General features: G+C 48.7%; 1 protein-coding gene across 3 annotated transcripts in view; it reads right to left on the bottom strand.

Moving 5' to 3' along the window:
* Positions 1-2,432: 2,432 nt before the first annotated feature.
* The window catches only part of LOC310756406 (complement C4-A-like), a 58,400-nt gene continuing 43,996 nt past the window's right edge, over positions 2,433-16,836 (bottom strand). The window contains exons 33-41 of one of the 3 annotated variants that reach the window (XR_014544856.1): positions 16,157-16,340; positions 15,803-15,893; positions 13,474-14,140; positions 11,945-12,822; positions 10,882-10,971; positions 8,852-8,944; positions 6,926-7,009; positions 5,044-5,176; positions 2,433-3,192 (exon numbers count right to left, since the gene is read on the bottom strand). Coding sequence is in view for 1 of the 3 variants with exons in the window: in XM_083600297.1 (XP_083456423.1) it covers positions 3,051-3,192; positions 5,044-5,176; positions 6,926-7,009; positions 8,852-8,944; positions 10,882-10,971; positions 11,945-12,050; positions 14,066-14,140; positions 15,803-15,893; positions 16,157-16,340 (998 nt within the window). In the remaining 2 variants the exon portion in view is untranslated. Of the gene's footprint in view, positions 3,193-3,769; positions 4,033-4,347; positions 5,177-6,925; positions 7,010-8,851; positions 8,945-10,881; positions 10,972-11,944; positions 12,823-13,473; positions 14,141-15,802; positions 15,894-16,156; positions 16,341-16,836 lie in introns of those variants that run through there. The other 2 variants (XM_083600297.1, XR_014544857.1) reach the window with 2 other exon arrangements.

The raw sequence follows: 16,836 nt of genomic DNA, 5'->3' as shown, positions 1-16,836 counted from the left end.
ACTTCGACATATCTGAATCCAGCTTCTGTGAGGAGGAAGATACTCTTGGGGCTGCCATACACCCAGAATCTCCCAGACATAGCCAGGATCTAGCCATCAAAAATGGCGTCTGGGCAATTTTCAAAAGTTGCTTCAAATGTCCGGGAAAATCTGGATGTATGGCAGCCTATATCGGAAGTGTTGATTTTGTGTGTGTGTTAACTTCCTTAAAAATAGCTTAAAAACTGAACAACTTCACCAAAAAAAAGTTCAACAACTTTTGTGTCCGGATTTTCACTTTCTGAAATATGGCAACCCTAGATACTGTGGAAGAACTAGAGGGAGGTGGGGCTGGCCTCCATCCATTGTTGAATGACAGCTCCCATCATCCCTCTCTAGTGCATACTGAGCTGCCAGTCTGTTCCAGGACAAAGTACAAGGTTTGGGCCCCAGAGAACCTGAGGTCAGGCTACCCTAGAGACCCCTTTACTCCTTAGGCACCCAGTGGGTTACTGTGCTCTGCAGGAAAAGCTTTCCTTGCAACCCCCCCCCCCAAAGCCAAGCCCAGCCTATGCACAGCTACTCGAGAGTAGGGCTTTCAGTGCGGCAGCTTCAGGTTTTGTGGAACAGCATCCCTACTGAGAGATGACAGGCAGAGATACTCTGCACTTTCCAGAAACTGACATTTTTGTTTCGACAAGATTTTCCAGCTGGTTTTTTGTAAACCACCCTGGGATCCTCAGATGAAAGACAGTATAGAAATTTAAATACAGTCATACCTCGGGTTAAAGACACTTCTGGTTAAATCTTTTCAGGTTGCGTCCCACAGTGACCCGGAAGTACCGGAAAGGGTTACTTCTGGGTTTCACCGCTCGCACATGCGCATTTGCTCAAAATGACATAGTGCGCATGCACAGAAGCAGTGAATCGCGACCCATGCACGCACAGACGCAGGTTGCATTCTGCTCAGGTTGCGAATGGGGCTCCGGAACGGATCCCATTCGCAACCAGAGGTATCACTGTACATACATACATACAGGTCTCCAACTTGGCTTTTTATTTGTATTGTTTTTAAACCCATGTTCAGTATGCTTCTTAAACCTAGTATCATAGAGTTGACCCTTGGAGTCCCCCCAGCTCTACAATGCTATGATACCCGTTTCTCTGTCTACCTAATATCTTTGGCTTACTAGTGAAGCACCTTGATTTAGCATAACCAAAGAGGTTTCCCTGTGTGTTTGAACAAACGGGTTGGCCAAATTTAATTGCGTCTATTAACTTAATGACACGGGTGGTGCTGTGGTTTAAACCACAGAGCCTAGGACTTGCTGATCAGAAGGTTGGTGGTTCGAATCCCCACGATGGGTGAGCTCCCGTTGCTCAGTCCCTGCTCCTGCCAGCCTAGCAGTTCAAAAGCATGTCAAAGTGCAAGTAGATAAATACCGTATTTTTCGCTCTATAAGACGCACCAGACCATAAGACGCACCCAGTTTTTGGAGGAGGAAAACAAGAAAAAAAATATTCTGAATCTCAGAAGCCAGAACAAGAGGGATCGCTGTGCAGCAAAAGCAGCGATCTCTCTTGCTGTTCTGGCTTCTGGGATAGCTGCACAGCCTGCATTCGCTCCATAAGATGCACACACATTTCCCCTTACTTTTTAGGACGGAAAAAAAGAGTCTTATAGAGCAAAAAATACGGTAGGTACCGCTCCAGCGGGAAGGTAAACAGCGTTTCCGTGTGCTGCTCTGGTTCACCAGAAGCGGCTTAGTCATGCTGGCCACATGACCCGGAAGCTGTACGCTGGCTCCCTCGGCCAGTAAAGCGAGATGAGCGCTGCAACCCCAGAGTCATCCGCGACGGGACCTAACGGTCAGGGGTCCCTTTACCTTTACCTTATTAACTTAAATGGACCCATTCTGAGTACGACTAGCCATGGATACATTGGGTGCAACGAGAGGCAAAACATCATCTTGTGTTATCAGTTTCTTATAAGTCTGGGGGGTCAGTGTGGGGGAGCAGAGATGGGAAGTCCTGCTTCTCCAGCCGGGGCATCTGTATCCTGGGAGGGTGAAGCACCCACCTCCTGAAGCTCAGCTTGCCACATGTCGTCCTCCCGTTTCCCCTCCTTGTCCACCTCAACCGGACACTCCATTACAGTGGTACCTCGGGTTACATACGCTTCAGGTTACAGACTCTGCTAACCCAGAAATAGTACCTCAGGTTAAGAACTTTGCTTCAGGATGAGAACAGAAATTGTGCTCCGGCGGCACAGCAGCAGCAGGAGGCCCCATTAGCTAAAGTGGTGCTTCAGGTTAAGAACAGTTTCAGGTTAAGAACGGACCTCCGGAACAAATTAAGTACTTAACCCGAGGTACCACTGTACTCCTGAGCCTGGTGACTCCTCAAGACTCAAGAATGCAGCAGAAAGAATTAACAGGCAGAGGAAACAAAACCAGGAAGCAACGCTTTCTTTTTAATGAATAAAATTGCCGTTTAAACAGTGCAAATACGTTGTAAGGTGCTGCAGGCGAAACCTAAAATAAAAAAGGTAAATGCCGAGAGCTTTTCGGACAGGACTAGGCCGGTACTTCTCATTCGGCCAACGACCACCCCTCGTCTTCATTTGCAGACAGAAGTTGCTGTTTGAACTTGTAAACGTAGCTGATGTCATGCAAAGAAAAACTGTCGTTTTAAATTCAGGTGAGAATGCCTGTTTTGTTCCAATGAACTCTGGGCATACATTTTCCTGCTCCTATGGAACAGACACTGATTTTAAAGACACACATTGTAGGCAGCCGTCCGCCATTTTGGCCACATATCCCTGTTATTTCTAAGTGGCTCTGTGGGCTGCCTAGAAATTAGCAGCCAAAATCTCGTTAAAAGCATTAAAAAGGCCAGGCACACTCTCAGGCGCAGGGGTCCCCCGTCAGCAGGTTGAGCGAGGCCCCCTCCCAAATGTAGCAGAGCTGATATATCGTACTCTGAAGTGATTCCACTGCAGAGGCCAGAGTTCTGGTGCATCTAAATGGGGGGGGGGGGGAGCGCTGGAGACGTGAAGCCCCTTCTCTGGCTTAGACCCGGCAGCCACTGACAGCAAAGGAAGAGATAAATGACTGGAGCTGGGAGCAGGTGTTGCGGTGCTGTGTGGCTCGGCAGCTCTGGGACTTTGGCAGCTCCTCTATCCAGGAGTTCATATCCATCAGGTACTGGGGGCTGCAGAGAAGATGAGTCAGCGTGTAAAAAGCCAGGCATATTCACCCCCTTCCACAAAAAATGTACGCAGGAGAGTTTAATCTGGAGCTGCCTGGGCAAAGATACGCTCCAAAACAGCTGCATTTATAGAGAAGGAACGTTTGAGGGAAGGGCTGTAGCTGAGCAGGAGAACCTCTGCCTTGCATGCAGGAAGAAGAAGAAGAAGAGTTTGGATTTGATATCCCGCTTTATCACTACCTGAAGGAGTCTCAAAGCGGCTAACATTCTCCTTTCCCTTCCTCCCCCACAACAAACACTCTGTGAGGTGAGTGGGGCTGAGAGACTTCAGAGAAGTGTGACTGGCCCAAGGTCACCCAGCAGCTGCATGTGAAGGAGTGGGGAAGCGAACCCGGTTCCCCAGATTACGAGTCTATCGCTCTTAATCACTACACCACACTGTCTCTCCAGTCCCCAGAATCCTCCAGTCCCCAGAATCCTCCGGGGAGGGCTGGGAGTGCCCCCTGCCTGAAACCATGGAGAGCTGCTGCCAGTCTGTGTAGTAGTAATAATAATAATAATAATAATAATAATAATAATAATAATAATAATATTTTTTTATTTACACACCACCCTTCCTGGTTCAGAAAACCAGACTCAGGGCAGCTAGCAACAAATTTAAAACACTTAATTGATGCAACAAAAAACAGCATAAAATACAGTATAAAACGTGAATAACAATGAATTCAGAATTCAAAAATCAATTTAGGGGGGAAATCCATCCAATAAACATTAGATGATCACCAGGGCTAGCTGGCTAAATTAGTCCTATTTGGGCCAGCGGGGAGACCAGGGGAGAATTAGCTGTGGGATCCCAGAGCGGGTAATCTTCATAAAAAGGGGAGGGGGAGGGAAGGAAGGGGAATAAAAGATCAGGCTAAGTTCAGATTGAAAGCCAGGCGGAATAGTTCTGTCTTACAGGCACTGCAGAAGGAAGTTAAATCCTGCAGGGCCCTGGTCTCATGGGGCAGAGCATTCCACCAGGTCAGAGCCATCACTGAGAAGGCCCTGGCCCAGGATAATCTGACTTCCTTAGGGCCCGGGACCTCTAAACTATGATTATTCATGGACCTTAAGGTGCTCTGCAGGGCAGACCAGGAGAGGCGGTCCTGTAAATACGAGGGCCCTAAGCCACATTGTGTAGACAATACTGAGCTAGATGGGTTCAGCGTAAGGCAACCTAAGCTAACTCTGAATTTGGCGCTGGCGTTGTTATTGTTAAACATTTGCGCCCCACTTCTTCTCTGCTTCAGCAAGTGCCTGACCGTTGCCCCAAGGATGGGGAACCTGTGTACCACCAGGTGTTGCTGAACTACAACTCCCATCATCCCTGACTTGCTGGGGCTGATGGGAACAGGAGTCTAATAACCTCTAGAAGGGCCACACGTTAGCCATCCTGTCTCAGTAGTTGATCCCTAAGCATGACTGGTGTTATGTACTGAGTTCAATAGGATGCAAAAGGCAGCAGTCTGATTGGTCCACAGGAGCCACCCAATCCAGCTCCAAGTGGAAGTGAATCCACAACCTGATTGGCCTGCAGGTGAATCCCGGAATTAGCCAACCACGTGGGGCCCGTTGTGCAAATAATGTATATAGAGCAGACATTCTGGGGGAACTTCCATTCCTCCTCACCACTATGAGCTGAATAAAGAGCATGAAATCCACTCTCGACTCCGAGTATATTTCAACTCCCTTCTCTCAAAAAGCCCTGAAGGCCAGTGAACTCTGTTTCTGGGTACCAGTTCCTGCTGGGCCTTCCTCCCGCCCCCCAACCAGCCCAATGAACACCTGATTCCCCTCCCCTCCTCAACCTACCGTCCTTTGGCATCCCGGGTCTCCCCGTCGCGTCCCATCAGCAGATACTCCTGGCCGGTGACCAAGCGCGTCCGACAGGCAGAACGGACCACGAAGCGCCTGATCTCGTTCTCAGAGATCCCGATGTCTGCGACTGGAGAGGAAGAGAGAATGGGATTCAGGGGGTGATGGGGGGGCAGTGAGAATAATATAAGAGGAAATGAGCTGAACAGGTCAGGTTAGTTTCATTGTGGGATAAAGGCCTCAATAAAAACTTATAATTATTTTGTTTCATTTTTAAGATAATCGCCATCCAGTGGCGTAGGAAGGGGGGGTGCAGGTCGCCCTGGGTGTCATCCCTGAAGGGGGTGACAAAATGGCTAAGGGCTTTGTGACGTGGCGGCTTGGCCACCTGCAGGCTCCACACTGCCCAAAACGGCAGGGAAGCTTTTAATGTCTGATGCATTACTGTATTTTAATATTTTGTTGGAAGCCGCCCAGAGTGGCTGGGGAAGCCCAGCCAGATGGGCAGGGTATAAATTGATTATGATTATGATTATTACAGTGGTACCTCGGGTTAAGTACTTAATTCGTTCCGGAGGTCCGTTCTTAACCTGAAACTGTTCTTAACCTGATGCACCACTTTAGCTAATGGGGCCGCCCGCTGCTGCTGCACCGCCGGAGCCCGATTTCTGTTCTCATCCCGAAGCAAAGTTCTTAACCCGAGGTACTATTTCTGGGTTAACGGAGTCTGTAACCTGAAGTGTATGTAACCTGAAGCGTATGTAACCCGAGGTACCACTGTATTATTATTGCATCCGCCCGCTGCCTCTCCCTCAGCCATCCTACAGCTGGGGGGGTGGGTTGCGTTGGCAAGGCTCGATGCAGCGCACCCTGCCCAGCTCGCCCCACCCAATGGGTGGCTTGCCCCACCCCTGGGCAGAGGGCACACGCAGCGCTCCAGGGGCCTGAGCTACGGCACTGCATTGGGGAGGGGGACCAGCTACAGGTGGCAGACAACAGGAGCAAAACCTAGCAAACAGGTCTGCAACCAACTACCCCTCTAAGAAGGCTTCAGCTGGGCAATTTGGAATGGGCACCAAGCAGAGGGGCGCTGTGGGTGCCGTGGTCCCGGGCCCAATTTTGCTGTTTGCGCCCCCACAGCAGGCTCTTTCATTGGAGCCTGACTCATAGCTGTCAACCTTCCCTTTTTTTGCGGGAAATTCCCTTATTCCAGCGCCGTTTCCCGCTGCTCTCCTGGATTGTTAGATATCCTGTAGACTGTCCCTGGGACAGGTGAGGCTGCTGATCCCTTATTTTCAAATCTGAAAGTTGACAGCTATGGCCTGACTACGCATCAGGAGGAGCTGTGCTTCGGCTGTGGCGCCTGTGCCCAGCGCAGCTCCGTGGGGCCCGGGTTAGGCCTGACCTGAGGAAGGAGATCAGGTCAGTGGGCGGCAGCACCGCTGCCCACCCTCCTTGGCAGCGAGGCACCTCCTCTGGTGCCAGGTCTGCTGCCAGGTCAGACCGGAGCAGGAGGAGTGTGGGCAGCAGTTTCCCGCCCCTCTCCTAACCCTGAACAGTGACCCGCAGAGGTCGCCTTCTGCGCCCTGCCCCCTTGGGGCATACGCTCCTCCGCTGCTGTCGCCATCTCCATTGCCTTCTCAACTTCTGTTGATGCCCTTCTGCTTCCAACAAGCCATTGAAGTGGAGATTTTTAGCCCAGCCAGTGTCTGTGTTGGATTTGAATCCGTTTTTATACATGCAATTGCTGTAATGGCTTTTATACGTCAAATTGTTTTGTTGTTGTTGTTGCTGTCGTCGTCTTTATGGTTGAATCGCTTTGAGGTATTTCCTAAGAAGCGATTCGTAAACTTAACAAAATGAAATAAACATTGCTCACTGTACTGCAAAGGCTCCAGGATGATAACTTCGTAGACACGGAAGGCGCTTTCTTGGGTCTCGCGCTCCACTCGAACTCGGAACCCTGAAGGTGGGAGAGAAGAAGTAGAAGAAGAAGAGTTTGGATTTGATATCCCGCTTTATCACTACCTGAAGGAGTCTCAAAGCAGCTAACATTCTCCTTTCCCTTCCTGCCCCACAACAAACACTCTGTGAGCTGAGTGGGGCTGAGAGACTTCAGAGAAGTGTGACCGGCCCAAGGTCACCCAGCAGCTGCATGTGGAGGAGCGGGGAACCGAACCCGGTTCCCCAGATTACGAGTCTACCGCTCTTAACCACTACACCATGCTGGCTCTCAGAGAAAAGTGACAATAGCTGGGAAGGTACATGTCAGCAACCCACAAGACGGGAACTAATTTCAGACCATACACTGCTTGATGAAGAAAACAAGTCTCCAAAACCAACATATAAAAGGAATAAAGAAACAAAAGGGCAATAAATTTTGCAAGCAAATCAGGGTGATTTCTCAATACGCACGTTGTCAGGAAGCGCCCACTGACAAAAGGAGACAAAACCCCACAAGGATCTGGAGGCTGTTAAGTGCACTGGACTAGGAACTTGAACTTTTCCAAGTAACTTCCTTGTTGAAAATGTGTGCTATGTATGAAGAAGGGAAAGGGAAAGGGATTTTCAGTGGTAGCCACTCCAATATGGAATGCCATTTCCAAAGAGGTCTGCCTAGTGCCAAAAAAACCTCCCTCCGTCCCTGGTTAAGTCATTTTATATTTTCCCATGCATTTTGTGTCAGGCCTTTAAGTTTTTAGCTGTCAACTCATTTGCTTGTTAATGCTGTGGCTTTAGCAGCCATGAACCCGGGTGTTGCTTGGGAAGTGTAAAAAAATCAGTGCAGTTCTGAAACCAGTTTTTAGAATCAGTGCAATTTTGAAATCAGCAGTTTAAAACCACTGCAATTTTTTAAAGGTTCAGTCTGTCTTGTTGATTCAAGAATGTTGCATCCAAGCACATAAAGAAATCTGCTGCTTGATCTCAAGGACCACCATGCAAAATTTGGTTACGATACCTTAAGAGATGTACAGATGCACAGCAGACAAACAAAAAACTCTCCAACTTTCATGTTGTTCGCCACTGCCCTGAAATCTCTCAGGCAGAGGGCAGAATACAAATATTTTCAACGAGGACATAAACGTCACACCTCAGCTGGGTCTGCAAGTCGGCTACAGAACTGCATGTGAACCATGAGCAGAAAAGATGCAAAGTCTGAAATTATGCATCACAGAGGCTTTCAAGGTAACCCGGAAACTACAGCTAAGCCAGAATGTGGCAGCTAGACTGGTAACTTAGAGCGGCCACCAAGACCATATTAACACCGGTCCTGAAAGGCCTACATTGGCTCCCAGCATGTTTCTGAGCACAATTCAAAGTGCTGGTGCTGACCTTTAAAGCCCTAAACAGCCTCGGTCCAGTATATCTGAAGGAGCGTCTCCACCCCCATTGTTCAGCCCGGACACTGAGGTCCAGCTCCGAGGGCCTTCTGGCGGTTCCCTCCCTGCGAGAAGCCAAGTTACAGGGAACCAGGCAGAGGGCCTTCTCAGCAGTGGCGCCTGCCCTGTGGAACGCCCTCCCACCAGATGTCCAAGAGAACAACAACTACCAAACTTTGTGAAGACATCTGAAGGCAGCCCTGTTTAGGGAGGCTTTTAATGTTTGATGGACTATTGTATATTAATATTCTGTTGTGAGCTGCCCAGAGTGGCTGAGGAAACCCAGCCAGATGGGCGGGGTATAAATAATAAATTATTATTATTATTATGAGGGGTTAAAGATGGTGAGACATCAGTGGGGCAAGAGCCAAAAGAGATGGGCTGGAGAGGCTGGAGGGTCTCTGATCCCTCCCCTAACTCCTTACCGTAATGCACACGGGGACTATAGCATGCAAACTCCATGCGTGCTTGCTCCGTAATGGCCTCATCGAGGGTACGCTTCAAACGCGGACAGGCACCTGTGCAAGTGAGAGAGGAGATAAGATCAGGTTTCCAAGGTGTCAGAGAATGGTTTGGATCTGAAGATGGGGGAATGCATTCGCAGGCAGACCACCTTCCCTCAGAAGAGGAGGGGGAGTATTTACCCCCCCCCCTTCCAGCGTTTTCAGAAGCAGAGAGACAGGCAGACACAGAAGCTGAACAGATTAGGGAGGAGATACCCAGCTACAAGAGAATGGCAAGAGATCCAGAAGGGAGGGGGCAGTTGGGAGACACATCAATTGAGAGTGTGGGGGAACCCCCTCCCCACGGACTCGGAGGTGCGAACATATCAGAGAGCAAAAGAGGCAGAGAGGGGGAGGAACTTTATGTTGGCGTGCTCATTGCTGCGGAGGTAGGGAGTCGGATTCAGAGCAGGCAACTGCCCTCCTTGCGGAGAGCTGTGTATTTGTGATCACAACATGGAGCTTTAATAAAAGAAGAAGAGTTTGGATTTGATATCCCGCTTTATCACTACCTGAAGGAGTCTCAAAGTGGCTAACATTCTCCTTTCCCTTCCTCCCCCACAACAAACACTCTGTGAGGTGAGTGGGGCTGAGAGACTTCAAAGAAGTGTGACTAGCCCAAGGTCACCCAGCAGCTGCATGTGGAGGAGCGAGGAAGCGAACCCGGTTCCCCAGATTACGAGTCTACCGCTCACAACCACTACACCACACTGGCTATAAATCTATCAACTGCTCGTTGATTCTTATCTATGGAGTTACCGAAGGGAGGGGAGGACTCTCCAAGCTTGACAATACGTTCCCCTGGCAGGGGGTGGATGGTGCATTAGTGCAAGGCTGGGTGCTGAGCAGTGGCGTAGCGTGGGGGGTGCAGGGGGGGCCGGCCGCACCGGGCGCAACATCTGGGGGTTAGGGTTAGGGGGTGCAAATCCACGGGTTAGGGGGTGCAAATTACTTGCCTTGCCCCGGGTGGTGACAACCCACGCTACGCCACTGGTGCTGAGATGCTTCAAGAGAAGTGGGCAGGGAGGTGGAGTTTAGGCAGTCCAGGTTTGTAATGGGAGAGGTATAGGGAAAGTGAGCACAAAACGGGGACCAGCGTTTTAGTGCAGCTTTCTCCTAATGTATGCATTTTTGCAAAGCAAGTCCCCCTAAAATAATGTGATGTGTGTGTGTGTGTTTGTACGTTACTTTCACTAACATTTGTGTTTTTATACAGTCCTGATTCCTGGTTTGCTGAAGAGGTTTCCTGAGGATTTCATATATATGTCTGTCTGTGTGTGTGTGTGTAAAGGTAAAGGGACCCCTGACCATTAGGTCCAGTCTTGACGCACGCTGTGGTTGCGGCGCTCATCTTACTTTATTGGCCAAGGGAGCTGGCGTACAGCTTCCGAGTCATGTGGCCAGCAAGACTAAGCCGCTTCTGGCGAACCAGAGCAGCGCACGGAAATGCCATTTACCTTCCCGCCAGGGCGGTACCTATTTATCTACTTGCACTTTGGTGTGCTTTCAAACTGCTAGGTGGCAGGAGCAGGGACCCAGCAATGGGAGCTCACCCCATCACGGGATTCGAACCGCCGACCTTCTGATCGGCAAGCCCTAGGCTCTGTGGTTTACTCACAAATGTCTGCAGAAATGCAGAGAAGCTGAATTTGAGAGTTGAAAAACGAGAAAAAGAGAGAAAACAGACACTGGCACCATCTCTCCATCCAACTCCCAGGTAGGTGGGGTTTGAAGCACAGCCTAAGAAGAGGCGTGTGCAGGGTTGCTCGGATCCTGCTGTTGGGATCCAGCAAACAAGAACATTCTGGTCACATTGCCTTAGAGAACCTCAACCCACCACCCAGGCAAAACGAAGGAGGTGGTGTGTTTGTGCTGCAGGAGGGATGGGCCTCCGATGGCCTTGCTCCAGATTTCCCACCACCCCCAGCGGAAGGCCGCCCAGGCAACCTCACCTTCGGCGCATTGGCAGACATCTTCGGAGCACAAGGCCGACACGTACTGAGGTTTGTTGGGGGCGCCATAGAAGATGCTGCAGCGCTGGTCTGGAAGGCGAAAGGAGAACTCTTAGAAATTGTATGTGACATAACAGTGACATGATCCACATGTGGTGGATGTGTGAAAAGATTAAGATTTTTGGGGGGGGAAATATATGATGAATTAAAAAAGATGATGGGGATAACTTTTACGAAAGAAACAGAGGCATTTCTATTAAGTATTTTAGATAAAGAGATCCCAAAAAATCTAAGAGAGGTATTCTTGTATGCAACCACTGACATTTGCATATCACCAAAACCTCAGCATATTTGTCTTTTTTCAGAAAGTGAATGAGGTTATTATTTTTATTATTAATTAATTAATTATTTAAATTGTATACTGCCCTATACCTGCAGATCTCAGGGTGGTTACAACATAAAATCACAAAAACATAAAATATATAATAAAACCAAAAACAACCCAATAATCCCCCCCATAGGGCTTTCCCTCCCTATCTTCTCACTGTGTACCCCATAAACCTGCACTGGAAATTCTCCTATTGCTCCAAAGCAGATTTAGGGGTTGTGGAAGCACAGAAAGGGAAGGGAGAATCTTGTTCTATGAATGCAAAAACTCATTTGACTCCCGCCCAGAGCCAACCTTAATTAATCCCCTGGATAGAAAATATCAAACTTTTCCAGAACATTTAATGCATGGAAAACACTCTGGCCTGATTTAGACATAGCACATCTCTCTCTGCCTAGGTTTTAAGTTGCAAGCAACTCCCGTTAACCCTGGATAAAATTAAACTGGGTAGTTTTGCATGTGGTAATTAAATTACAATCTCAAACTGAAGAGGATCTTGTTATGTCAGGTTACGATTTAATAAGCAAAAATTATCACTTAATTGCCTGCTACAGCCGGTGAAGGGAACTCTCTCCTGCTCCCTAAGGCCGCAGCTACTAAACCTTTGCTCCACCAGAAAGATGCAGTCTGGTTCCCCCGCCCCCACTCAGGCCCCGTGACCTGTCAATCACTTACCTGGTTCATAAAAATCGTAGATGGTGGCACTGGCTGGCTGGATTTTCCCCACAGGCACCAGCTGCTTTGCTGTAAATGATACGCATTCGCGTCCGGATGCTGGCACCTATAGATGGGTATATTTAAGAACGTAAGAGAAAGCCCTGTCTGCTGTATCGATCTAGTGGCCTGTCTTGTCTAGCATCCTATTCTCACAGTGGCCAGTGGGAGCTGAGCACCACAACCACCTCTGAAATAAGTAAACAAAGCAGCCGACCAACTAAACCGCTGCAAAAAGCGACTGAAAAAAATCAGAGGCAAAAATCCAACACAAAGCCCAGAGGGGGAGCACAACAATAATGTAAAGGAAACATATGATGCTTCCTTATATTGGATCAGGCCGCTGGGCAATCTCCCCCAGCTTCCCCCAACCTGATGCCCTCCAAATGGTTTGGATAACTATCAGCCCCGAGGTAGCACAGGGGTCACTGGTACTGGTAATAATAATTAATAATAATAAATTTTTATTTATACCCCGCCCTTCCCGGTTCAGAAAACCGGGCTCAGGGTGGCTAACAACAAATTTAAAGCACTTAATTGTGATACAACAAAAAACAGCATAAAATACGGAATAAAAAGTGATAGGGTGGGAGGCAGGGAGGCCGCCAGTAGGTGGCGCCAGAGCCAATGGCAGGCACAGGCAATGCGTTATCTCCTCCTCTCTGCTGAGTTCTATAATGACAATGCTGAGACCAAGGAAGGAGGAGGCTGACAGCCAGCGCCACCCGCTGGATGGGATGTAAGTAACGTGGTAGGCTGAAGGCAGATTGAGGCTGGCAGGGCAGCCTGCACTGAGCCCAAAACATGAGAAGGGCACTAGCATGATTGCCAAGTGCGGTCTATGTGGGATGTAATCCATTGGTGCAGTCAAATGCAACGTTTCTTATTTCCCTAGAATGGGCACAAGCAGAAGGACATCCAGTCAGTGTAACTTCCTGTTCCACTGGTCTGGGGCTTTCTCCCCCTGCATGTGACCTGCATGGCTCTGGCTGACTCCATAAGAGCCGAGTCATGCAGCCATTTTCCTCAGTCTCTTGAGTCCTGTTTTTGTCTCTTCTTGTCTTGCTCTGTCTTTTGCTGCTATGCTGCTCCCCTGCAGCCATTTTGTTATCTGAAAGTAATTTTGCTGTCTGCTGGCTCTCAGCCAGTAACACATTAGTTCAGTCTCCATATGAGATGAACTCACAATTTCTTTGTGTAACTGCTAAGTAAAGCCTGCCTTTCAGGGATCATATCGTGAACTGAAATGTGAGTAGTTTTTTGTTTTGTTACTTTACTCAGAAAGACTCTCGTGTCTTTATTCTTTTAGGAGGGATAAAAGGGGACACCAGGAAATAACCTTAACTAAGAGATTCAAACAAATCTGCAAACTAGCTTCCAGCTATATTGAGGGGGGTCTGCTCTGCTACATCACTTACTAGCGTGAGTGAAGGAAGGAAGGATAACACTTATCCAATATATCCTTTCCTACTATTCCTTAACATTCCCACAGTATATGCCAAGTGGAAGCAGTCCTCCAAAGGCAAAGCCCTGATAAGTAGGGATTTGAGGGGCCTCCTGCATATCATTTCAGAGTTGGTTTTGCATAGCAGTTAGAGCATCAGACTGTAAGCGGGGAGATCTGAGTTTGAATCCCCACTCGGCCATTAAGCTCACTGGGCCAGTCACTTCAAAAGGGAGGGGACTCCAGCTGCTTGGCTGGAAGGTGCCCTCGAACTCTTGCTTCTTTGGGTGGAGGATAGAGAGGCAGGTGTCACTGAGTGCGTAGAAACTAGCCTGGTGTACAAGGGCAGAATCGACCTTTGTCGCCCCGCCCACTTTCACCCCTTGGCCCCGCCCACCTCCGACATGCGGCCCCCAGAAGGTTGCAGAGAAGCAAATGTGGCCCTCGCTCAGATAAAAAAGGTTTTCTGCTTCTGCCATATAGTCCAAAGGGGAGTAAATCAAAAGGCAGGTTGGGTGGGTGCTCATTACAATGGGGGTGGGGAGAGAGTTTATTTGAACTCCTCTGTGCAGCTGCACACCCTCCCTGCCCCCCCTGCCTCCGTTCTCATGGTGTAATCCTGCACGCGTCTCTCTCACCGAGTCAAAGTAGAGCAGCAGCCGCCGTCCTTGGATCTCCCAGTGGCTGATGTATTGATCGGGGAGAGTTCGCAGCTGAGAGACCAAGGAAAGAAACAAGGAGCTGTTAACGGAGAAATCTGAGGGTGCCCTTGGACAAAAAACAAGGACACCAGCCAGGAATACCAGAGCAAAACAGCAGCCAGTAGGCTTGGTCTTTATTGAAGACGGTCTTTATTACAGAACTCCCACCTGCCACAAGGTGGAACAAGATGGAAGCCCCGAACAAAAGAGAACCCAAACTTTTATTAGCTGCTAATCCCCATGTTACACCCCCCCCAAACTACATCACCCATACATCACGGTTACATCATGAAAGGGGAGGTCTGGTGGCAGTAATCTGAGCATCCTGGACCCTGCCCCAAGGTTCCCCTTGCCCTCCACCAAACACCCATCAAGTGTAACAAAAGAGACATTTCCCTGTTTCCCAGCCAAGTTAATCACACCCTTTTGTCTTCAACTGGGTTTGTTATTTCTGGAATGGCTACCTGTCTGGCACTCAGGTATCAGGATGCCAGGAATTATCACTCAGGCAGAGGGGCTGCTGAGTAGCTGAGCTCACTTGTCTATATGAATTTATGAAGTTTTCCCAGTGAGCCAGTACACAGATACATTTATCAGTGAATTCTTACATTTGGTATCTTGCAGCAAAGGCCCTTTGAATAGATAGGAGGAAACTGTGATGAAGTGTTTTGTGGGGACAAATCACAAAAGTCACAAAAGTGATTCTGCTGATTTTGGTAGTGGGCTGCATGTGCATGGTATCTGCTGGAGGGGCACCAACCACCCCCCCATACATAAATTCTTGCAACAGTGGTGAACCAGCAAGCAGGAGCACCGAGGCCGTAGGGAGAGCTGGGTCTGGTGCAGTGTTCTGTTCTTGCAGCAGCCAACCGGACACCCCTATGGAAACCCCGAAAGGAGGGCCTGAGGACAGAAGCCCTATCCCACCTGCGATTCCTGCCCACTGGAATTGAAGGCTCTTTTTAGTGCTGAATTGGAGCAGGCGCCAATGTTTGCTCTGCTTCAGCGCTAAAGATCGAGTTTCCCCAGGGGGAAGGTGGCAGAACAGTCTGCATGAGCTCTATGAGGCTAATAATAGTAATAATAATAATAATAATAATAATATATTTATACCCCACCCATCTGGCTAGGTTTCCCCAGCCACTCTGGGCAGCTTCCAACAGAATATTAACATACAATAATCTATTAAACATTAAAAGCTTCCCTAAACAGGGCTGCCTTCAGATGTCTTCTAAAAGTCTGGTAGTTGTTTTTCTCTTTAGCATCTGGTGATGCCTCCAACAGCAGAGAATATGGCCATTGTGGCAATAATAATAATAATAATAATAATAATAATAATAATAATAATAGCCATTGAGGCAACTAAGCAGGATAAGGTTCTCATAGCTGAACAGCATCACCACAGTCCTTTGTCCTGATGAGGCTCTAGCAGATGAGGCAACTCAGTCAGATGGGCTGGGAATTATTATTATTATTACAGCAGACTGACTGGTGGCCCATAATACTAGGCCGGGCCCAGCCGTTTGTTGGAGGGCTGGTGTGCTAATGGACCAGGCTCCACTTGTCCTGATGCATATCTAAAGGCCCCATGGGGAAGGGAACTCGATGGGGCTTGGTGGGGCCTGGACCCTGAGCCTTGTCATATGCCAAAATGCCCACACAGCCTCTGCTCACCTCCTCAAGGTAGTTCTCGTCCGGATGGAAGCCGCTCAGCAGGGTGATGTCCACAATAACCATGCCAGAGACATGAGCCCCCGGTTGTCTCCTGTAGGGAGGAAAGAAGCAAAAACAGAAAGGTTAGGGAAAGGATATTCTGTTTTTCAGGTAGCAGCAACGTCGTGCAATGGTTAGAGTGTTGGGCTATAGAGTGTTGGGCTAGCATGCCACTACCCGACTCAGGCAAGTACTTGCCATCCCCTAAAAGGCAGTGCCCAAAGAGAGGAAGGGAGTTCTTTCCTCCTCAAAATGGCCCAGAATAGAACCAGAATATTATGCCCGTTCAAGAAAAGCCCGCTCATCAAACCTTACCAGAAGCAGACATTGTAGGTGACCTCCTTCTGTGCCTGCCCAGGGTCTTTGGCTTCCCTCCTGCGGCGTCGGCGGGCATCAAACACTTCGATCGGTGACAACGGCTGGTCGGCAGGGTCTGCATTCGGCTCAGAATCCTCTGGGCCGTAATCTTCATATTCATAGTAGTAGTCTAATATGTCGGCTGTTGAAAAAGGTCAAGATGGTCAAGGGGATGGAGCAAATTCCCTACTGGCAACAGTTGAGGCATTTGGGACATTTGAGTTTAGAGGCAAGTTGACATAATAGAAGTTTATAAAATTATGCAGTGGCTGGAGAAAAGTTTCCCCCTCTTTCTCACATAACACTTGAACTCGTGGTGATGAATGCTAGAAGATTCATGACAGATGTATACCGTATTTTTCACTCTATAAGACGCACCAGACCACAAGACGCACCTAGTTTTTGGAGGAGGGGGGAAAAATATTCTGAATCTCAGAAGCCAGAACAGCAAGAGGGATCGCTGCGCAGTGAAAGCAGCAATCCCTTTTGCTGTTCCAGCTTCTGGGATAGCCGCACAGCCTGCATTCGCTCCATAAGACGCACACACATTTCCCCTTACTTTTTAGGAGGGAAAAAGTGAGTCTTATAGAGCAAAAAATACGGTATATAAAGCACTTCTTCACCCACTCAAGAAGGCT

This window comes from Podarcis filfolensis (genome assembly GCF_964270895.1).
Source record: "Podarcis filfolensis genome assembly, chromosome: 2".
Taxonomy (NCBI): Eukaryota; Metazoa; Chordata; class Lepidosauria; order Squamata; family Lacertidae; genus Podarcis; species Podarcis filfolensis.
The sequence above is the reverse complement of the archived record's forward strand: the minus strand, read 5'-3'. Positions and strand labels throughout refer to the sequence as shown.